The sequence below is a fragment of the Typopeltis vanoorti genome, chromosome 7 (assembly GCF_054136105.1).
Source record: "Typopeltis vanoorti isolate ZY-2024b chromosome 7, IOZ_Tvanoo_1.0, whole genome shotgun sequence".
Taxonomy (NCBI): Eukaryota; Metazoa; Arthropoda; class Arachnida; order Uropygi; family Thelyphonidae; genus Typopeltis; species Typopeltis vanoorti.
In genome coordinates, this window is record NC_143555.1 from 26,410,494 (window position 1) to 26,435,552 (window position 25,059).

The following is a 25,059-nucleotide window of genomic DNA, read 5'->3' on the forward strand; positions in this document are numbered from 1 at the left end:
AAAATAATATATTTATTTATAAATAATATTAGTGTAGATTTTTTTTTCTGTATTATTTTCAATGGTGTGTGTGTAAAATGTTTGTCTTCCAATTGCTATATACAATTTTGCATTTTAAATTAATTTATCTCCTAAAGAGAATAAAGGCCAGCACATTTAACACAGTTAAAGAACATGAACATTACATAAGATTCCTTCTCTTCAAAATCACAGGAATTTATGTGAATACATAAACTTTAAGCTCAACACAGTTTCTTCATCTCTTAATAATGGCCATAAAATATAAATTAACTCATACCTCTTTTTCCTCTAAAACTAAAAAAAAATAATTTTTTGCACAATCTTTCTTTAAAAAAAAAAGAACATATTTCTTTCATATCTTCTTTTCAGTAGCAGTTTCTTTCCCATTTCTTTAGAATATGAAGATAATTTTAAAGTTCTTTCTTTCCTTGAGGAAGCTTCATCATTATCCAAAAAACAGAAAGTTTATTTTTTTTTCTGGTTTACAGCATTTATTTGGAATATGTTTTCTGCATAAAACGCTGTGTAAAACTAGCTAAACAAAAGTCATGGGAGGACTTTGGCAAGAACATAGAAAATAAATATCAAGAAGGTGACAAAAAGGAGTTAGAGATGATAAAGGTGACATGAAAACGGGAGAAAAAGATATCCTTGAAGTATGGAGTAACTACTTTGAAAAATTGCTAAATGAAACAAGCTGTGATAGCACAGTGGTAAGAATCGTTGAAAAAACACTCAACAGGCACACATTCGGAATACATATCCATACTTGAAGTGGAAAAAGCCATCAGAGGCTCGAAATGTGGAAAGGCAGCAGGAGTAGATGATATTTTACCAGAAATGCTGAAGTATGGTGGTATTAAAGTCTTACAGTGGCTGCATTGCATAGTTCAAAAGGCCTGGACAGAGGGGCTAATTCCTGATGATTGGAGTAGAGCTCTCATAGTACCCATATATAAAAAGGGAAATAAAAGTGAATGTGAGAATTACAGAGGTATTTCCCTACTGAGTGTTCCCGGCAAGATTTATGGAAGTGTACATCAGAAACGGTTGAGAAGAATTGTGGAAGAAAAGCTTGGTGAAGAACAAGCTGGATTCAGGCCAAATAGAGGCTGTCAGGATCAGATCTTCACTTTACGACAAATAGTTGAGAAAGCGTGGGAATATAAGAAAGATCTGTATTTAAGTTTTGTTGAACTGGAAAAGACATGTGACAAGGTGCCAAGAGAGAAGCTATTCAATACGCTACAGTTATATGGTGTCAATGGGACATTATATCAAGCAATACTTAGTCTTTATTTGAATTGTAGGTCAGCAGTTAGAATTGAAGTAAGTACAGGAAGATGGTTAAATGTTAAATCTGGTGTGAGACAAGGATGTGCATTATACCCACTGTTATTCATTATCTATATGGATCACATTATGAAGGAAAGTGATATTAAACATGATATCAGAATTGGAGATGTTAATGTCAGCTCTTTGCTTTATGCAGATGATGTTATACTTCTAAATAAATCTTCTACAAGTTAAATTGAATAACTGTTGTAATAGATATGGTATGAAGGTTAGCAATAAAAAGACAAAGACAATGAAAATAGGCAAAATCGTTGAAAATGTCAACTGCATTGTGAACGGAGAACCTGTGGAACAAGTAAAACATTTCAGCTACTTAGGCATGATTTTTAGTGAAGATAGTAAAATAAATATGGAGATAGATAACAGAATCAGCAAAGCTGGTATGGTAGGAAGTCAATCGAATTAATTCATATGGAATAAGAGAAATTAGTCAAAACACTAAATTAGCTGTATACAAGACAGTGTCCAAACCAGTTTTAACTTATGGATCTGAGAGCTGGGTCAGAAGTAAAACACTTGACCAAAGACTAGATACCACAGATATGAGAGTCCTGAGAAAGATTAGAGGTGTGAACAGATGGCATCAGTGGCAATATCATATAAAAAAAACAAGGATATTAGAAAAGAACTTTGTCAGCATCCAGGAAGCGTTAGCAGAGCTAATCTCAGGTGGTATGGTCACTTAAACAGAATGGGCGAGGAAAGATTAGCAAAACAAATGTTCCTGCCAAGTTGGCAAGAAAACGACCCAGAGGAAGACATAAGTGGATTGATACGGTACAAAGTGCCTTAGGCGATAGAAATATAAGATCTGATAATGTTGGAATTTTGACAAGTAACAGACTGATTTGGAGGATAATTGTAGATAGGAAGTTAGTAATGATGTAAATTTTTCATGTAGTACTATCATATCCTGTACACCTCTTGAGGGTACTTGTCAGGAATTTGATGATGATGTATCAAAAAGGAACTGTCTGATTCTTTGGGAGAAACTATATAATCACTTTTATCTGCCCCAACTTTACTTCATATAAAGGAAATTTATCTGTTAATTTTGAGATAACTATTTGTTTCTCTCATAACACTCTTATCCACCTTTTCAGTAAGAAATTCCTTAAAACTCTATTGTCTCCTCTAAAACTTCCAAACTCCTTTCGAATGTCATCTCTCTCTCTCTATGTTCTCATGAACACAAAAGCTGTTTTATTTTTCTTTCTTGTTCACTAATTCAATTTCCTCTTCAGAAGTACTACTGCCTGACGTGGTAAGCAACATGGCAGTGAGATGAAGGTCACTTGTAAACAAGTCAGTAGTTCTTCTGTGCCATGAAAACATCATCAAAAAGATCAATATCTTCTTCTCTCAAATTTATTTTATAGAAATAAAAAAAACTACATTAAAGGTTATGTCACCCAAATTAGGTGACATGAGCAGGAAAATTTCTTGTGAGATTGAATGTCAGAGAATTCATTGGTAATCATGCATTTAGTTAAGAGGTTTTTATTAATGGAGAAGTTGATTCTTAATGGATTTCTCCATATCTTAAGAAAGAATTGAAGTCAAAGCTATCGAATTGTAGTTTGATAGTAAAGATTTCTACCTTCTTATGAATAGGTTGGATATGAACTAATTTGCAGGCTGCAGAATAAATGTCAGTGGAATAGAAGAGCTTAAAACGATGCAAAATAGAATTGTATTCCAGTGTTGAATCCTATGAGAAATGCTAGAGATTTTTTGAGTATTCAAATTAGACAAGATTGTGTGCTTGGAATGGTAGAAGGAATATTTACTGGTTATTAATGCACAAAATAGGGGAAAAGTTGGAAGAGAGAAGATATTAGATTTTTTTTTTTTTTTTTGCAAGTAATAATACTACTAGTCGAAACATTGGAGTGCAAAAAAAAAAAAAGGTAGAAGAAGTAGCCTAAGAAACATTTCACCAGTAGCTTTATTTATCAAGCTTACAGAAAGCGTGATTGTTATTTGGATATGAATCAAGAACTCTGGGTAGGGGGAAATGAAGATTTTATCATTATCATCATTATTATTATTATTTTTGCATGGGCATCTCCATAATTTCAAAGAAACATTTCAGGAGGTGCACACTCTCGACACATTACTTGTCATACCTCTCCTTGAACACATTAACTGACATAGCACTCAGAATAGGCTGACGACTCTTTCCACTCATTCACTATCCTAAATGAAAAAAAAAATCTAGCTTGATGCCCTTTCTAACCACACTCTTACTCATTTTCCACAGATGACCCCTTTGTTCTGCCTCTCTAGCCTGAAAAAATTTCCTCTACATTAGTCTCCTATAAAACCCTTTTAGTAACTTACTTTTTTTTTTATGTGATTCCCACTCATGAAATGCAGGCATATAGTACAAAGTACTCTAAATGGGCTAAGGATTTTTTTCTGTTTTATTATTATTATTATTAATATTATTATTATTTTGTATTTTATTGATTTTTTTTACATAGTACAGAAACCAGACATGGAACTTTTTATTTCAAGCCACTTCAGGCCTCCAATGTGTCTGTCACATCTTTTTTTTTTTTTTTTTTTCTCCCACCTATCAACCAAGTTATGCAAACCACAGAGCCTCAATCTGTTTTGCAGAAAGCATTCTAGACACCACTTATCATCCTGGATCCTACCTCTGGATCTTCTCCACCATTTTCTCATCCCCAAGAAGCCTTAGTGAACAGACCTGTACACAGTAATAAAGATGTGGCCTTTTCAAACCTTGAAAGATGAATGATAACCTTCTTATCTCTAATTACTAGGATGTTCTTCAGTAACCAAGTAATTCTATGATCTACTTTGGCCACTTTTGAAATAATCCCTCTGAACTTCATTCACTGTCTACAGAAATACCCCAAATCCTTAGCTACATCACTTTCTTGGAACATTTCCATCATTGTAGTACACATCTCAGAATGCGTTACAGTTTTCCATGAAATTGATACCCGGTATCCTTTGCCCATGTCAGCCTATTTAAATTATTTGGCAGTCTCTCTATGCTATCTTGATTAACTATTGCATTATTCCATCAAATGCATTATTAGCAAACAGTAGAATAAATCCCTTCAAATCATTTTCTGTATTATTTGAATACAAATTAAATAGCAGTATTCCAAACACAGAGATTTGTGGCATATTCACACGTGTTCTCCTGAATTCTGCTTTTCCATGTACTACTTTATCTGTTCTATCTATTCATCAGCTGTCCATATTGCCAGCTTTGTATCTATTCCTGTTGTTCTAACTTGAGTAACAGAGTTCCATTTTGTATTCTGTCAAACACTTTGTTTACAAATTGTGCATCCATTCCCTTTATCCATTTCAGCTGTACTATCATTGTATAATATGTCAGTTATTATTAAGGCATCACCTGTTTGCATGGCTATGTTGTCACTCACAGAGTATAACATTGCTATCCACCCAGTTGTGAATTTTGTTTTTGACTAACTTCTCCACTACCTTTACCACCACTTCTGAGACATTGATCAGTTTATAATTTGTTGAGTGTCTCAGAACCTACTTTATGCAGCTGATCTATTTTGCTCTCTTTCCATTCTTTTGCAATATTACTAGACTTGATATTGTAGTTAAACAGCCTAATCAGAGGTAGTGCTAATTTATTTGTACATTCTCATGATGTATGAACTGATATCCTATCTATTACCCTGGTTGTAGTTGCATTGAGATTCTGAAGTATGCAAAATGCTGTAATTGGAAGTACTATCAGGTTCATCAATTGCCACATTATTTCATATTTCCACATCAGTTTCTTTCATAGCATTTTCCTAATCTGGATGAGCTTCACTTTGCAAAGTTGCCATGTAGTGAATCAACTATTTTGTCTGCTGCTATCACCTTGCTTCCATTAGAACTTATTAAAGTTATCATTTCCATAGTTATTCACTCTTTCTGTTATTTGCCTCATAGTGTAAGAATCACAAAATTCCTGATGTGTGCTTTCAAGGGATGTGCAGGTTAGTATACATGTTTTACATTGTTATTAGTTTCCTAGCAGCAGTCTTTCTCCTCCAAATTAATATGCTAATTGCTAGAACTCGGGTATTGTCAGATTTTATATTTCATTATTCTAGAGTAAGTATCAAACTACCTAGATCATGGTCTTTCTCTGGGTCTTTTTGCGTAATCTTTACATTTAGACATATGCATGTTTTGCTAATGTTTTTGTTCCAGAATTAACACCTATTCTGTATTGCCCTACTATGCTCTGCTGCACTCTATCCAACAGAATAAAAAGATAAAAGTCACCCATCAAATTATCATCCCATTTTCCTTACTTCAGTACTTGAGTTTTGAGGCAAGGGAGTTGTGGAGAAGGTTAACACCAGCTACCTAGAGGCCCGTTTGTTTATTAGTGATCAGAAATGTTGATTCTGCTATTCTCTTTCAATAGGCAGACTTCATTGCAAACTTTAGCCACCATTGGACATATACCTGGAAAGATTTTGAGAATCTTATATAGTTACACTTCATAATTCAAGGCATTTGATTCAATCTGACATAATGGCCTTCTTTCAGGCTGCTATTATATAGTCATCTTCCTAAGTTTTGTGTATTGTCAGCTTCTCTGATATCCATCATGAAACATAATGAATAGTTCTCTCTCATCTTGTTTTCCCATCATTGCCAAAGTACATCAAAGCTCTGTGCTTTCACCTATGTATGTCCTTTCATATATATATATATATCAATGATCTTTTCTTACTGACATTCAATCTTATTCGTATTATATATTAAAATTGATAAGAAATTACATAATAAAATTCCTGATGTGTACCCTCTGGGAGGTGTACAGGACATTATGATAGTACTAAATAAAAAGTTTACTTCATTACTAACTTCCTTTCAACAATTTTCCACAGGATCTGTTATTTGTCAGGACTCCAATATTATCAGATCTTTTGGTCTTCTAAGGCTTACTGTATTTTTACTGTATCAGTCCACCTTGACCTTAACTTTTCTCTGAGTCCTTGTCTTTCCATCCTGCAAAAAACACTTTTACCATTACCCTTTCCATTGCCATTCTGTTTAAGTGGCTGTACCACCTGAGATTAGATCTGCTAACATACACTCCTGAATGCTAACAGTCAGGTTCCTTCATAATATCCTCATTTTTAATATGATTCTGCCATCTCTTTCCTAATCTTTCTTAGAATTCATACCTGTGGTCTCCAGTCTTTCATCAAATGTTTTATTTCTAATCCATTTCTCAGATCAATAAGTCACAATTGGTTAGAATGTTGTCTTGTACACAGTCTAACCAATTGTACACAGCTAGTTTTGTGTTTTCACTAATTTCTCCATACAGTAATCCCTCGATTATTGCGTGATTTTTTTTTCGATACCCAAATTCGATTAGTGTGCCTATCTTAAAAATAAATGTTACAGATTTTAAAAATTTTCCATCTATACATTTTTATGGCTGACTATTTTTAAAAAAATCACTCACCAGAATGAAATAATTTAGTTACTGATTTAAAACATTTTACAAAGTTATTTTTAATGGCACACTGCACTACTTCCATGTACACTATGTATACTATGTTCCAAATTTTTACCGCCAAAATTTATGTCGTCTGCTATAGTATGCCCACAGATTCGAGACCCTTCGACACTTCTGTGCATGTCACAAAAAGGAGAATCCATTCTCTTTTATGATCATTGTAGTTTTTAAAGCGGTAACTATTTTGCTTGTATAACAAATTTTATCTATAAAGCACGTGATTTCGTGTGTTGGCGATCAATTCGTACGTCCTTCATTTCTTTCTCCCATTCAATGATAACGTCCAAGAGTTAATTACATCTCATTCTGAGAAGATGAGTGATTCCAACCTGCTAAATTTAGATGCACAGCGGGAAGATCCCAAAGAATATGAAGAAAATTTAACCACTGAATAGTCAGCCAAAAGAGATTTCACAGAAACAATTTGAAAATATTTTTCGTACAATCGAAGTTTTTAAGCAGCAATGCATAGAGGCTGACCCTGATGAAAAGAGAAGCAGTAAAATTTGCAGAAGAGTAGAAGAGGCAATAAAACCATACCGTCGGTTATATGAAAATAAGAAACAAAATGCCTGCCAAACTACGTTAGCTCAATTCTTTTTGAAGAAGTAGAATAATAAAATTTATATTCTGAATATGTTTTATTGTCTTTAAGCTTCATGGTTTTCCTTTAACTATGCCCTGAGACATACCTTAATTCTTTTATTAAAAAAAATTAAGGGTCAAAAAAGAAAGCTGAGGAATGAATTATACATTTTCCCATAGGTTATTATATTCGATTAGTGCTTTTTCGATTAATGCGTCTGTTTTAAAGAACGCATTAGGCGCATATGTAAATACAGCAATCCCACTAATCGAGGGATTGCTGTATTTACATATACAGTAATACCATGATTAACGCTCAGGAGGAGGTGTTCCTAGAAGACCAAGTGATAAATGAAACTGCGTTATTGGGGTTATTTTAACACATAAATAGGGACAGGGGAACACACGACCAAAAATAAAGATGTTTTACTTTAATTTTAAGTTATTTTTATATTAACTTGCAAAATATACATAACACATATACATACGTACACAGAAATACAGTGTTTATTTTTGTACTGTCGAAGGTTTATAGTTCTTCTGAAATTCTTGATTTTTTAGTGATGATGTCATCTACTGTCATTTGTTGTTTTCTTTTTATCTCATTAAGCAATTATCAGAGATTACTTCTTTTTTTAAATCTATCGAACCATGGAAAAGGCCAGAAGCAAAATGCTTCTGACCTTTTCCATGATTATTGCCCAACATAATAGCATGTTTTGCTTTCGGTTTCATCGTCAATCCAAATGGAAAGACGTTTCTCCATTTCCTCTAAAACATTACTTCTGGATCAGGTTATCTTTTTTTTTTTTTTTGCAGAAGAGATTGTAGTTTTGTTTGCTGAACACTTAATTCTGTTCTTGTTTTTTAAAATCATTCGTATAGTAGAGGTAGATGAATTTAAAGCACCTCCAATGTCAACTTGACATTCACCTTTTTCTAATCGCCTCATCACCTAATGTCGAGCAAAATGATTTTTTTGTATCAGTTTTGTTTTATCATCCTTACACCCACTCATTTTGAATAATTTAAAAAATGACAGTAATGAACAAATGGAATTTTTGTTTATTTTCTTGGTCAATATTATCAATGATTACAGAATAAATAACGTTTTAGGCAGCACTCCAAATTGTATTGATAGCATGGACGCTGTTTCACTGCCAATGAACAACTACATGATGTATGGAAAAAACAAGTATTTTGGGTTTAGGGGAATTACAGCGTTATGATGACTCGTCACCTTTCACTGATTAGTTTGGGTTCAGTAGGCTTCAGAAAAACTGCGTTATATCGAATCAGTGTTAATCAGGGTAGTGTTAAACGGGGGGTCTTACTGTACATTTATCCATAATAACACTTAATGGTATAAATAATACCAAGAGGAAAAAATACATTTCTTAAACTCACTAATATTTTGCTGTTTTTTCTAGTCAGCATCATGAGATCACAGTGAAACTGTGACAGGCATACTGCACTAAACCAAGTAATTGTAGAAGTGGCACTCTCTGTGTGTCAGATAACTACAAAGTTAATTCGGAGAAGTCCAGTTATTAGGTCTTAAAATGATAGTCTCTCAGATCTGTGGTAAATTAATACAACCATATTTGTTGGGGTTAGGAGAGTGCTTCATAGCTGATGCTGATTCTAAGAATAGCTTCTCAATGTGCTGTGATGATGCTGGGTAGAAAACCAGAGAAATATTAGTGAGCTTAATAAATATATTTTTAACTCTTGGTGTTAGTTATACTGCTAAGCTTTGTTATGGACAATGAGCACACCTCCTATCTGTATGAATACATTTATTTAGTTGACTTTCTATAATACCAGGTTTGCTAATTCTATTGTCTATTTCCATATTTAATTTGACTTCTTCATAAAAAATTTTGCCTAAACACCTTAAATGTTTTACTTGTTCTATAGGTTTGCCATTCAGATTACAGTTTTCAGTGTCTCTGCACATTTTCAGTCTTTGTCTTTTGAATAATTCAAGTTCGGTTTGGGGTTAAGGTGGTACAACAAGGTGTTGTACCACCTTCACCCAGTCCCGAAGATACTTTCAGGCGCAAACTTTGTTTGCTCACACTTGGATAAAGGATTAAACTAAATTTATTATACTCTAACCAAGTGAAAAATAAACTTTCAATATCTTTCTCTAAATCCAGAGTAATTTATTAAAAAAAGGGTGGCACACCAATTGGCAACTCCTATAGGTAGAGATGACCTGCTAATGCTTCTGCCTGATATCTCCACTTGGGCCTGGCTCCCACTGAAGAGACCTCAATAAAGGTCGAAACTAGTCTGGGTAGTAGCCCTTCCCTTAATGCATAACATTAGACATATCCGCATGGAGATGTGTTTTGCATTATATGAGATACTGAGATAGGAGTGTTGGTAGCTTGCTCCACCTTTGCAACGAGTTGCCCTGGTGTTGTACCACCTTAACCCAGTCCTGAAGATACTTTCAGGCACAAAGCTTTGTTTGCTCACACTCAGTTGATATAGTTGAATTACTGAGCGAGCACTTTGCAAGAGTATATGATCCAGGTGGTGACATTGCAGGAATGAATGAACCAATAGCTTATACAGGAATTGTGGTGAATGAAGTGGAGGTGAATAGTCTCTTACAAACCTCAATGTCAATACATTTGTGGGATTGGATGGTATACCAGCTCATGTCGTACGTGAAGCGGCTAAAGAATTGTCAATGCCCTTGACCATTTTGTTTAATTTGAGTCTTGGGTCTGGGTTAGTCCCGAGGAGGTGGAAAGAGGGGAAAATAGTTCCACTGCATGAAGAGGGTTCCAAGACTGCTGTTGTAAATTACCGACCGATCAGCATATCAGGAATCGTTGTCAAGGTCTTGGAGAAATTAGTCAAGAGAAGAATACAGGATTGGATAGATGAAAAAGGGATACTGAATGGGGGGGGGGACAGCATGGTTTTGTGAAGGGTAGTTCATGCCTCAGTATCTTGCTCACGTTTTATAACACAGTGACGGCTGAATTGGATAAGGGTAATGGGTTTACAGTGATTCTACTGGACCTTGCCAAGGCCTTTGATAGGATACCACATGGAATTCTAATCAGTAAACTGCAGCATATGGGGATGGATAGAAGGGTGGATTAATGGAGAGATATCAGAGAGTGGTTTATTCAGGAGTAGAGTCCAAAAGATGGCCTGTGACTAGTGGTGTGTCACAGGGTTCTGTTCTTGGACCACTACTTTTCAATTTGTTCATTAATGATATAGGAAAGGATCTGAGAGGAAGTGTTCATTTGTTTGCTGATGATGCAAAGTTGGGTAGAGCAATAGTGAGTGCACAGGATGTCAAAATTTTGCACAATGATTTGGATAGTTTGGAGGACTGGTCTAAGGAGAATGGATGTCAATTTAATGTGGCAAAGTGTAAGGTTATACATTTTGGGGTGAAAAGATTAGCAGCAGTATATCACACTGGTGGAAACGTACTCCAGGAGATTGATGAGGCCAGGGATTTGGGAGTGTTGGTGGATAGGGAGTTGAAGTTTAGGGGACACATCGCAAAAGTGGCTATATTAGCTCATCAAATCGCTTGGTTGCTGTAAAATACTTTAACAAGCAGAGACAAACAGGTTATTGTTCCTCTATATCGAACCTTGATAAGACCCATCGAGACTACTGTGCCCAGATATGGGTGCCAGGGTTTCTTCTTCATGGGGAGGAAGTGGAGAGGATTCAGAGACGAGTGAACGGGATGATAGCAGGTCTATGGAATGAACCTTATGAGAACAGGTTTAAGATTTGTGGGTTGCAGAAATTGGTTGATAGGTGGAAAAGGTGGGATATGATTGAGACATTCAAATTACTGAAGGGTTTCTATAAGATTAATTCAGAAGATATTTTTGAGAATAGGACTGGTGGTGGGAGGACTAAGGCTATACATGGAAGCTGGGGAAGAGTGTGGTTAGCAAAGGTGTTAGAGCTAGGTTTTTTTACTTGGAGAGTGGTGAATGAGGGGAATAAGCTACCAGAGTCTATTGTGGGTGCCATGACTGTGAATGAGTTAAAGGCGAGGTATGATAGATACTGTGTGAATGTCGAATAGTTGTTCTTGACATAATGTTAGGGCCTCCCTCGATGAGTCTGCCGACTCCTTGGAGTTGCCCGTAATAATAATAATTATTATTTCTAATTTTTGTTATTAATTTTACAATTATTTTTTAGCCAGAAAATGTTCCTCTATGTCCATGTTTTTTATTCTATCTTTCATTGTTTCCTTTGTTTTCCTTTTTTTAACATTGTCCTTACAATGTTAAAAAATCACAAAAATGTCACAATTTAACATGTGTAACGAAACACCTTGCTATGTGTAGCATCTTCTATATGTAACACCACTTTGTTTGGAAGTATTTAGCAATAATTAACTCATTTTTTGCATTATTTTAGTAATCAGTGTTTGTTTCATTAATAAGCATAGCGTGCTTAATTTTGTAAATTTCAAAGGTTTAAGTTTTGTGTGTCATGGTACCAATGTGCAAAACAGTGGCAGGTGGATTTAGCATGCATGATTTTGTTCGCTGCAGCATATGCAAAATGTGTGCAATACATGGAACGAGAGATTTATGCAAGGAGAATGAAAGTGGAGAATGCGTTGTGTTTTGTGAGTGAATGGCAGAAGTGTGAAGAGAATAAGAAGAATGTTAGTGGTAAGTTGAAAAATGAAATACCTGATAATGCGATTGATGTGTTACAAGCAGTATGAGTGAAGTGGTGGAAAATGAAGAGAATGATCAGATGGTAGTGGAAAAGGTAGTACCCATGCGTGGAGTTCTTCTTTCATCAATTTCATCAGGAATATTGGGAGTTTGTAAATGCTTTCCATCTATTCCTTATTCTTTGCTATTGGTCATAGTTTCACAAAACTCTTCTCCCATTCCATTAAAGTTGATCTTCTCCACGAATTTTTAGGATGGCTCTGTGAATTTGATTCCAAGATCACATGACCTATTATTTGACTATCTTTTCTAAGTGTCCAATTCATCTAAATTTTTATTTTCTGGTTTTCCAGTTGACTTTTTGCTGATTTGTTCTTCTCCAGAGGTTTATTAGTAATAATTTGTGGCCACCTATTTCGAAATAGACTTTACAAACATCGGTTTATGAATGTTCTTTATATTTCTTATGAAACCAACCACATTTTGCATCCATATAAAATAACTGATTTAATACATGCATGAAATATTTTTGTATATGTATGTGTGTGTGAATATTTTTCATTTTCCATACTCTACTAAGTTCATTATATGTATTTCTTACCCTTTGAATCCTTATATCAACAGCTCTAGTAGTTCTTCCATCTGTAGATAAAGCTGAGATGTAAAATTTGAAACAGTTGACATTTTTTCATGTTAATTGTACTTGGTAACTTGTTTACATTGATTCTCATTTCTTTTATTTTATTTGTATTTATTTTCAAATCGACTTTCAGCAATTCGTCTTGTAATGGTTAATAATTTATTCTGGACATCTGCATAGTCTAGATCAGCATTTCTCAACCTTTCTAAGCCCAAGGACCAGTAAAACACCTAAAACAATTCTACGGACCACTGTAGCTGGTGTGTTTGGTGGTTTCTTACTATTATTACGTACTAATATGTCTGTTACTTGCTATTTATTTACTGTATGTCATTTCTCTATATGCTTCATTCTAATTGGCTGTGCACGCTTTCTCTCTCTGAATCTTTCTTGCTTATATTATTACATACTATGTTTATCTACCCTTTGCACTACGAGTCTTATTCCTAAGATACTAGAAAATTTATTTAATTTAGACTGTGCCACTAATATCATTTAATTAGCATAAAACTCAATAATACGGCCAGCAGATTTCTCTCTCTAACACAAATTCCTTCAATAAAACTTTACACAAACAGTTGCGGTCTATTCTTTTACTTAACTGTATGCTTCGGCTGTCTCACTTAGTTTCCTGCTCACAAGTCAGATTTATTTAGGAACATTGCAGTTGTAAAAATAAACAATCAGGCAGCACTCCTTTAACAAAAAAATCAAAACACATTTTATTTACGTTACTATGAAATATACATGAATTAAACAATAGGGAGATTGTTTTCTCTATCCATCTATAAAATTTCTTTAGCACAAATTAGAACCTTTTTTACTTCAACATTAATTAATCTCTTTAACTCAAAAACCTATTAACTCTCTGCTTACAAATTTAACTTATTAAACTCTTAGTTTACTTGCAAAGAGGTTAGAGTTATTTTTATAAATTTGATATCAGTTTCCAACATTCCAATTGACTCTCTTAAGGACACTTCTTATCACTATTAAACAAAAATCTTAAACGTCCTTCTATAACAACTATAAGAGGGAATATACAAAAGTGTTTAACTTAAAGGCTCTGTATCGCACATTCAGTCAAAAGTCTTTCACTAAAAGTTCTGTGGCAAATCTTTCATCTCAGCTCTTGAGCTTCCTTCAGGAAATTTGGCTTCAGTGGTATCTCATCGGAAAAATAGCAGGCTGTAAATAGCAACCTGTGGTACTCATACAGCTCCGGCAAAATGTTATTTTCCCACGGTGAAAAGAAAAACTTCCGACCAAAGCTGCTTCGGGTAATTTACATCGCCTTTTCTCCTTTGGTTTGGCTCGCTGAAAATGCCTGGATGACTGCCATCTCAAGTAGCTTGAACTATTGCCTCAAAGAAACTGTAATTGCTTCCAACTGTCTCTTTTGACTCTCGAATGGGATCCCTCTCTCTTCTCAGCGACTGGAAGCTCTTCCAATAACTGAAACTGCTGCCAACTCTCTGCTTCGAGAATTTACATCGGCTTGTCTCCTTTGGCTTGGGATCGCCGAAATGCCTGGATGACTGGAAGCCTTCTGGTGACTCGAAGCTTCCTCTCTGGTGGTGACTGGAAATGGGGAGCTCCGTCTGCAGCCTCTGGAAAACCCCCCCATCTCTCTCTCTCTCTCTCTCTCTCTAGCGACGTCTCAAACCAGGAAGCTCCCTATTCTTGGCTCTGTCCCTTTTTATTATGCCTTTTCTGAGACCTCACACGAAGTTTGTAATCCTCAAAGAACTTGGCATGACTCTTTCATCTTCTTTCAAGTTCGGCCCGCTTTTTTTTTCATTGTAAGTTGCTGATCATCAGAAAGTTGCTTGAACCTTTCTGACTGACTTCGGAGGTGTTTACTTGCAGAGCTTGTAAGCCTTTCACATATACACAAAATTTCATAAACAACTTTTCTTATGCCCCCATGTTGATCTATTACATACGGCTCTGGCAGCAAAGCATTGCCTTTTTTTTAAGGCAAGTGATGTGAAGTCATTATTCTCTATATACGATTTGCCCAGTTGCAAAGTTACTTCACATGCAAACTTTGTTTGCTCACACTTGGATAAAGAATTAAACCAAGAATATAATTTCTTGGCATCTTAAATTTATAGTATAATGAAGTGGTTAAACTTTCAGCATTATTAGATTGTGTTAGTTATTGAAATATTTCAGATAACTGTTTGTTGCATTTGTTTAGCTATAAACCTGTTATCATAAAAATCTGTATTTAAGATTTTCTACTTACATTCTTTAAGATTTCTGTTTTTTGTAGTTTTATTTTATTTTATTTTTTTCCCCCTCATAGCATCAGAATGACTTGGAAAACAATGACTTCTATGAACTAGTTTCCAGTTATATGAAGTCACAATATGAACTAATAAAGTACAAAAAGATGTTTCTTGAAGTTGATAAAAATTATAAACAAAAGAAACAAAAGTTATGGAAAATTGTTACTAAATTGATATCATCTAAGGTAAGATTAGCAACTTTTTGGTTTGTTTATGGATATATATTTGAGCTATGGTCATTATTTTTTCATGTAAATAATATCTTGAATCTCAAAATTAACAGACAAAATAATTCAAGTACTTGAATTATAATAAATATTATATAATTCATACTTTTGAGTTGATATAAATAACTCTTCAGGAACTATCTCTAAAATATCTGAAGTGTCTCTAAAAACTGCACACTACTCAACAAGACTGAAGTTCCTCATCAGTTGTTATGATTTGCTGAGATGTGACTTTAAAAATATGAGAAATGTGGATGTTTTTATAGAGTTACTCCATCAACCTGAATGACGTACTCATATTGAATCAGATTTGAATTAACAATGATTTGAAGTTCAGTTTCAGAATGAGGGAAACTTTGTTGCATACCAGAGTTCTGTGTGATATTTGCTATTATTCTGTAGTGATATTTGGTTTGGTTCACAGTATTTTTAAGGTTAAAAATTTCCTCTCATTCCTATGAGTTATTTAGACTTTCAGTTTGTTGTATTGAAATTGTTGTAACCAAAAAATTAAAAAAGCATTAAAGGTCACTTGAATCCCTGTTGTTGATCATACTTAATGACATAGTCATGTAGTAATCTCATAACAGAAATAATACTAGGAACAAAATTAAACAGTTAGTAAACTGCTATCTTCAGCGCACAAAGAACTTTCCTGTTATACAGGCACTGACATTCGAGTAATAGTAGTGGAAACATTTCACAGCTGTAAAGGACAGACAGAACTATAAAAGAAGTTTATAGATATTAGTAATTTTAACTAAAGCTTTGAAGTATGCCAACCATACTTCAGGGGAGTAGCCTTGTTATTATTGCTGAGTCCAAAAATTATCAGTGACTTGTGAGGACTGAAGAAAGCTCCCATTTCAGATTAGTTTTTTCGAATGAATAATTAATTGTAAATAAGTGTGTGTTTATGAGTAAGTTTATGCTGTAAAAGTTATGCACTTGCTCTGTTTCTAGTGTGTGGGCTAGTTTGTTTAAGTTTTTTTACAAAATCGTTAAACAGTGGAATACGGTAACCAATGAAGGAAAGATGCTAGCAGCTTTTTTTTTTGCAGCAATTTAATTATGATTTCATTTATTTCATGAAATATGACGTGTGCTATATGTATTTGTTCGATTATATAGATAAATTATGGATATTTAAGGCATATTGAAGGAAGGTGTGTGTGTGCGTGCAAAGTTGATCTGAATGAAGACGTGATGAGTGGTTGCGTGTTGATAACTGAAAGTGTTGCTATTGAGAATGCATTGAGAAGGGTGAGTGCTCATCTGATAGTAAAGAGGGACAGTGTAAACGACCAGTGAAAAATTGGTTAAAAAAAAGTTCTGAAAAAGCAAACAAGCGATTTTATGAACTTAACAATTGATGGTAAGAATGATGAAAGCAATATGAATGTAGTAGAAGTTGAAAAACAGAGTGCAATTAAAGTTAAGTGGTGAGTGCCATTGACGGTGAACTAGAATGTATGACTGGCAGTGAAATTGAGAGAGTGATTGAGAGTGGAGATGCGATGCAAGATTTGAAAACTGAGTTGGTTAAGATGAGGCAAGAGATGAAACAGATATAAAGTGAAATTAAGAAAGAGGTAATGAAAGACCTACGAGTGACGTTATATGGTGATTCGATTATTAGAGGTGTGGTAAATGAGAAGATGCACAAGGTTTGTTTTCCTAGAGATAAAATGATTGAGGCATTGGATATGAGAAGTAAGCAAGCAAAAGAGTTGGTAGTGGCAATAGGGATAAATGACTTGACTAGGAACATGGAACACATAAGATTGGATATCAGGAAGTTGTTGAGAAGGATAAAAGATAATAGTGTGATAGGAAAGGTAGTCATAGTGTTGCCCAAGGTATGATAGTGATGAAATGAGGCAGAGAGTGAAGATTGTAAATAGTATGTTAGCGGAAATGTGTGAGGAGAAAGGAGTGCAGTTTGTTAATGCATGGAATGAGTTTGAAGGACAAATTGAACTGTATAAGAGTGATAAACTGCATTTGAATGGTTTGTATTGTCATTTGGAGAGACTACTGCCAGAAGATTGAGAAATAAGTGCATACAATGAATCTGATTTAGTAAGAGATGATGTGAAAGACCGGGAGAGTAAGAAAGGAGAGTTTGAAGTGGTGGTTATGAATGAAGAAGTGAGTAGCACGAGTATAAAGGATGAGAGAACATGTGCAAGACAAACAAGGAAATGGGGAAGTTCAGGGTGGATGGGGGGGGGGGGGGACATAGTGTGAAAAAGGTTGATTCTTCAAGAGGATGTGAATGCATATGTAGACAAAAAAGGAAGGGATGGGACTTGGGTTAAAGGAGAAACACTTGGATTTGAAGAAGGTTCTAAGATGAATAAGGAGAATAAGAAATGGCTCAAGTTAAGTGTGGAGAAGTTGCATTTAATAAGTGGTATCAGTGAAATTGTTATAGGTCCAGTAATGAATTATGTTTGTATACAAATGCTAGAAGTGTAAGAAACAAGGCAAATAAAATTGGTTGCATTGAGTCTGTTCAACCAAGAATTGTTGGAATAAGTGAGACACAGTTGGATGAGAATGATATCCTGACAGGAATAGAGATGGAAGGGTATGATGCATTTCGTGAAGATAGAAAGGATAAAAAGGGAGGGGAGTGCTATTGATGATTGAGAAAGAGTTATTCCATACAAGGTAGAGATGCAAGAGGGAAATAGTGCCAATGGTTTGAGGCAGTATGGTGTGAGATAGAGGTGAATAGAATGAAATGCTTAGTCAGATGTTGTTATAGATGTGACGTGTATGGTAGTGACCATAAAATGTATAATCAAATTAGCCAAGCAAATAAGAAAAGGGTGATCATTATGGGTGATTTTAATTATGGCAGTATAGACTGGGATGATGAAATAGCAACTGGAAATAAACAAAAGGAGTTTCTTGAGTTTTTGAGAGACAACTACCTCAGGCAGTATATAACAGAGGGCACATGAGGATTTGGGTCTTGGATTTGAACATCTCATCAGAGGATATTATAAAATCTAATCACTCTTCAGTTGATGATAGCAACCATGAGTGATTACTGGTTGCCAGCAGTGTGAGGACCTCTGTGAGGAAAGGGTATATGTGGAACTACAAGGCTGGTGATTATGAGAAACTCAGGAGACAGCTTGCAGAGTGTAGCATGGAATTAGGAGTTGACTGGAAGGGATCTCAATGCTGCTTGGGTGATATTCAAGAACTGTGTAGTAGAAGCAATGTCTAAATGTATTCCAAGGGTCAGAAGTTTAAATAAGTTTGGTGTGAAATGGATGATTGAAGAGATTAAGCGGGTGACACAGAGGAAAGAGGTATTATGGAGGCAACATAGAGGAATGGTCAGGTTGCTTCACATTTGCTACTTGATAGCAGAAGTGAAGTATGAGCAGCAGTTAGTTAATGAAGCCAAAAAGAATCCTAGTGAGTCTTTTGATATATGTAGCTAGCAAAAAAAAAAGAGTGATTATGGAAAGATGACATTGATAGGAGAAAATGGTATAAGAACAACTTCTGTAGAGGATATAGTTGAGATGTTTAATGAGCAGTTCGTAAAGGTCTTTCATTCTTGGAGAATTTGAGAGCATTTGATGAGGAGGAAGAGAGACTGACTGACTGAAAGTAAGCAGGAGCTATATGGGGCGTAATTCAATTCCCACATATATCAATTCCCACAGCCATATTAACATCAAGCAAACTTGATGTTAATATGGCTGTGGGAATTGATAATATATCACCACATAATATGACCTTTTTTTCTTGACCACTAGTATTAATAAATTAAAGACTTAATTCGGTATGTTAGTCAAGTAAATAATTGTTTAATATCCGACTAGTTTCGCTGACTAATATCTGTCAGCATTTTCAGGGATACACTGGTAAGCAATGGAAAGTAACAAAAACTAGGAAACTAACCGACAATTCTAAAAATTTATAAAATTATCACTGTGCGTGGTACAATACGGGTGTCGCAAGTACAACGTTTTATTTGTTGAGATATTTATTGTAATTTTCATGAAAGTTCATTTCTTTTTGGTTAAATGATCTAATTAGAGTTTTCTATATATCTGGTAGGATTAGGCCTTGATTCTTATCGCCTGTTCTACAGTTACCTGTTGAACAGGCGATTGTAGCAGCTTCTTTGAATGTTCTGGAATGGTAGTTCTCTTCTATGTAGGACATATGACTCATATCGTATTCAATATTATGGTTGGTAGAGGCGAAATGGGAAGAAAGGCCTGATATATCTTGTCTTTTACATAACCTATGTGTTCTTTCTTGTTTCAAAACATCTAGCTGTCTGTCCGATGTAATTGATGCCGCATGAACAGGGTATGCTGTAAATTCCAGAATATCTATAGAAAGGATGGCTATCTTTCGGGGATCTTATAAACTTCTGAATGGTCTCAATAGGTTTGAAGGTTACTCTGATATTGTATGGTTTTAGAAGAAGTGCTAATTTTTTGGATATGGTACTAACAAATGGAATTGTTATAGAGCTGATGTATTGGGTTTCATCTCGTTGTCTTTGTGGTATGTCATTAAAGAGAATCTTGTTGATGAGTCTTGTAGGGTAGCCATTTAGGGATAGATCTCTGAATATTTTCATTAATTCTTCTTGTAAGTCGCCAGGGTCTGTGGTACATATTATATACCATATGCTTAAAAAAATAGCTCTTTTTTTAAGCATATGGATAATGCTGAGTTTCTGGGATATGTGGTTAGACGAGTCGAAATGGAGGTAGCATCCAGTGTTGGTAGGTTTTCTATATACCGAGAGGTTGATGCTGTTGTCAGTTTGTTTCTTAATAAGGACGTCTAGGAATGGAAGTTTATTATCTTTTTCTAGTTCCAATGTGAACTTGATAGTGTTGTGGAAGCAATTAATTTTGTTTGGATAAGTCATTAGTTCTTCTTTTTTGTGATTCCAAATGATGAACATACCTAAACCATGTGGTTGGTTTAGGGGTAATTTGGGATAAAATTTGAGTTTCCAAATTTCTAAATAGGTCGGCACAAGAAGGAGAGAGAGAGAGCTACCCATGGCTAATCCAGTAAGTTGTTTGTAGTAGGTTTTTTGCTATGTAAAATAATTCGAAGTAAAACCATGCTTGAACAACTTGCTGATGTTTGGTGGGATAGAAAAGTCAGAACTCACTGGTGGACACAGGAAGTTAAAGAGGCAGTGAAGGAAAAGAAGAAAGCATATCAAAAGCCTGGCAAATAAGTCAGCTTGTGCTCTTAGAGAATACAGAGACAAATGTAAGCAAGTGAAACACTGTGTAAAAGTAGCTAAACAAAAGTCATGGGAGGACTTTGGCAAGAACATAGAAAATACATATCAAGAATGTGGTAAGATATTCTGGAGGTTGTTGAAGAAGCTTAGGAATGGAGGAAAGAGTGCTGTAAAAGAAGTTAGAGATGATAAAGGTGAAATGAAAACGGGAGAAAAAGATATCCTTGAAGTATGGAGTAATTACTTCGAAAAATTGCTACATGAAACAGGCACTGATAGCACATTGGTAAAAAACACTGACCAGGCATGCAGTCAGAAATACATATCCATACTTGAAATATAAAAAGCCATCAGAGGCCTGAAATGTGGAAAGGCATCAGGAGTAGATGATATTCAACCAGAAATGCTGAATTATGGTGGTATAAAAGTCTTACAGTGGCTACACTGCATAGTTCAGAAAGCCTGGACAAAGGGACGAATTCCCGATGATTGGAGTAGAGCTCTCATAGTACCCATATATAAAAAGGGAAATAAAACTGAATGTGAGAATTACAGAGGTATTTCCCTACTGAGTGTTCCTGGCAAGATCTATGCAAGTATACTTGAGAAACGGTTGAGAAGAATTGTGGAAGAAAAGCTTGGTGAAGAACAAGCTGGATATAGATGCTGTTGAGATCAGATCTTCACTTTATGACAAATAGTGGAGAAAGCATGGGAATATAACAAAGATCTGTATTTAAGTTTTGTCGATTTGGAAAAGGCATATGACAAGGTGCCAAGAGAGAAGCTATTCAATACACTGCAGTTATATGGTGTCAATGGGGCATTATATCCAGCAATACTTAGTCTTTATTTGAATTGTAAGTCAGCAGTTAGAATTGAAGGAAGTACAGGAAGATGGTTTAATGTTAAATCTGGTTGAGACAAGGATGTACATTATCCCCTCTGTTATTCATTATCTGTATGGATAATGAGTAACACATTATGAAGGAAAGTAGTATTAAACAGGATATCAGAATTGGAGATGTTAATGTCAGCTCTTTGCTTTATGTGGATGATGTTTTACTTCTAAATAAATCCACTACAAGTTTGCAAGATTCCCTGACTAAATTGAACGGGGAACCTGTGGAACAAGTAAAATATTTCAGCTACTTAGGCACAATTTTTACTAAAGATGGTAAATTAAATATGGAAATAGACAACAGATTTAGCAAAGCTGGTATGGTAGGAAGTCAATTGAATAAATTCATATGGAATAACAGAGAAATTAGTCAGAACACTACATTAGCTTTATACAGGACAATGTTCAAACCAGTTTTAACTTATGGATCTGAGAGCTGGGTCAGAAGTAAAACATTTGACCAAAGACTACAGACATGAGAGTCCTGAGAACGATGAGAGGCATGAACAGATGGCATCAATGGCAATTTCATATTAAAAACAATAATATTAGGAAAGAACTTGACATTGTCGGCATCCAGGAATGCGTAAGCAGAGCTAATCTCAGGTGGTATGATCACTTAAACAGAATGGGCGAAGAAAGATTAGCAAAATAAGTATTCTCTGTCAGGTTGGCAGATAAATAATCCAGAGGAACACCAAGATATAGGTGGATTGATATGGTACAATGTGCCTTGGACGATAGATATATAAGATCTGATAATGATAATATTGGGGTCTTAACAAGTAACATGTTGATTTGGAGGAAAATTGTAGATAGGAAGTTAGTAATGAAGTAAATTTTTCATGTAGTACTATCATATCCTGTGCACCCCTTGAGAGTACATGTTAGGAATTTGATAATGATGAAAAATGTGCTTCCAATGCAGTGATAGTTTGGAAAAACAATCTACATTCCTTGATATCCGAGAGGCTTCGCCTTCAGAACTAAATTCGAAAAATGGGCATAGCAATGTATAAATATTTCTGAAGGATATGTCTTGATAACTTTCCTCTGTAACCCATTAATATGCCCACTCATTACACAGGAACCATCATCAGTTTGGCCGACTAATATTAAATATCTGAACTCTGTTTACAACATATTTAAAAAGACCACTAAACGTTCTATCATCGTTCACATCTGTAAATCCAATGAATCTTTTGTGTATTGCCCATTACTGACAAAAGGGAAACAGTTGTTGGCTGCGATTTTGACATTACATCAGAAGTTTTATCCAGAATAATGGCCACAAATGTAGTGATAGCAGTTTCTTTTTTTCTAGCATTTATGATGAATCTGTGAAACTCAGTGATTTTATTTTCAATTTCGTCTGGTATTTTTTTTGGGATATTTTTGTTTTTGCATGCATGCATAAATAACTTGTCTTTATAAATCTAAAGCACCATGGTGGCAACCTTGTTAAATCTATGATATTTCTTTCTGTTGCCAATAATTTTGCTCATTGAATAATCATTTTTGTAGATACACACCAACTTGATCTTCTTTGATTGATTAACCAAGTTTTTAATTAATTTTCAATTTCTGGCCATTTTGCTGGTTTTCTGCAGAGATTGTTTTTTTTTTTTTTAGAATTTGCTTCTATTAATTGCTGCTCTCATTTTTCTCCAAGTTCGTACCATTTTTTCTGTAGGTAGAAGCCCAAAGTGCTGCTCTGCTGACCTATTGCCATTCTTTTTTGCATAATCAATCATACTACACTTAAATGCAATCCTATATCTATATCTGTGCTTGCTAGAATCTGTGGGTTATAAAATAAATATGATGCATTGATTACTAGTTTAAATCCTTCACCGTTAATGACCGTGCAGACTATTCAGATATTGATCACTCATTACGAACAAGTGATGATGCACCAACTAACTGCACATGCATAAAAAACACATTGGTGTATAATGTGCACAGGCTTATAAGATGCCTTCGGCTTATTGGACACATCCTAATTTTCAGGTAAATTGTAGGTACAAAAAAGCGCATGTTATAAGGCAACAAGTCTGGTAATTATGTGAGACCATGTTGCCCTCTAGTTTAATATATCTCTTAGTGATTTTTAACCAAATAGATAATAATAATAACAGGACTCTGGCTGTGATGTGATAACGGGATTTTTTTTTTTGTCAGAGGTCATGCCAGTAGTTTAATCGTTTACCTAATTAATGTGACTTTGAAGTACCATGCAGCTCGTTTCTTTGTATATATCTATACTCCAGATGATGACCTTAATGAGAAGGTCGAAACATCGAGTAATTATTTTGGTTTATATATTAAACTGGAGTTTTACTATAACACAGCAGTTGTTTCTGTAATTTTAATAAGGAATTTTTCATAATTATCAACCCTGGGTGAAATTATGTTAATGTTGTTTTCAGTGAATTTTGGTCACTTTCCTGAGATTTCATCAGGTTATTTGAAAGCTGTTTATTCTGGGGATTATAAGTCCTGTTAGAATTGTGCAGAATTGGAAAAGGAGACATTATTTAATATGTTGAGGTGAGGGAGTTTCTTTTGTATCAGTGGTGGTAAACTGGAGATCAGGGGTTGTCACTGATCTTCATATTCTTGATTTGTGGGTGTGTGTGTTTAGTTAGCATTCAATCCCCATTGTGTGCTGAAGAGTTGAAATCCCAGAGGATGGGCTGGTTCCAATTACAGGGCTTGGCTGATCAAATAGAAGAGGCTTCTATACATTGTAGATTGAGAAATTATGCAGATTGATCACAGTGGAAGTCACTTGGCGAGTGTCTGTCTCAGAAGTTCAGAGGTGTTTTGCAGATTTGTTTTTGTGTAGATCACCAGGTCATATCCATTATCAGGTTTATCATTCCGTAGCCAGGAATGGTAATATTTTCTCTTCAAATGCGAGTTTCTTGTGCACCAAAACAATGTCTATTTTGTGCCTGCTAAGGATATTAATTATTTAATACCTCTAATTTTAGTCTAGTAAAATACTTGATGTCCAGCTGGAGCATAGTCAGGTAAGTCTCAATGTTGCGTTTGGTAATTTTTGTTCATTTTTGTGATTAAAATAATTTGTAGACTGTAGTGGACTTTTTGAACATGGCTCTGTCTAAGCTATGGATGTGAACCTTATACATCTGGGCATTATTTGGGCCAGTGTGTCTGCTGCTTTGTTGGTATATGCTCATTTCTTGTAGCACATTCACGATCCCATTGTTGGCCTTTGGATACCATACTGAGATATTGGTCAGTTGTTGCTTCACAGCTTAGTACCAGTGCAGGCTTTCCCAGAGTACAGTCACTCAGATGTTGTTTTGGGTGCTTCCTCAGAGCCATATTATTTAAGTGATCGCATGCGGCACTGTATCACGTTGTCATCTTAAGGTTTTGTAGTGTTTTGGTCAAGAGTTCTTGCCAAGGGCCATTACTAGTGACCATGTCATCCCAGACTGCTTATTTGTCAGGTTACTCTGCTTATCTTGCACTTGTCCTTCATCTTGGGGGGGGGGGGGGGAGTGTTC

At 35.1% G+C, this 25,059-nt stretch overlaps 1 protein-coding gene across 3 annotated transcripts in view; it reads left to right on the forward strand.

Moving 5' to 3' along the window:
- Epg5 (ectopic P-granules autophagy protein 5) overlaps positions 1–25,059 on the forward strand; it is a 923,436-nt gene that overhangs the window by 57,695 nt on the left and 840,682 nt on the right. For all 3 annotated transcript variants that reach the window (XM_090395201.1, XM_090395199.1, XM_090395200.1), the window contains exon 4: positions 15,159–15,326. In XM_090395201.1, the coding sequence (XP_090251327.1) occupies positions 15,159–15,326 (168 nt within the window). The remainder of the gene's footprint in view (positions 1–15,158; positions 15,327–25,059) is intronic.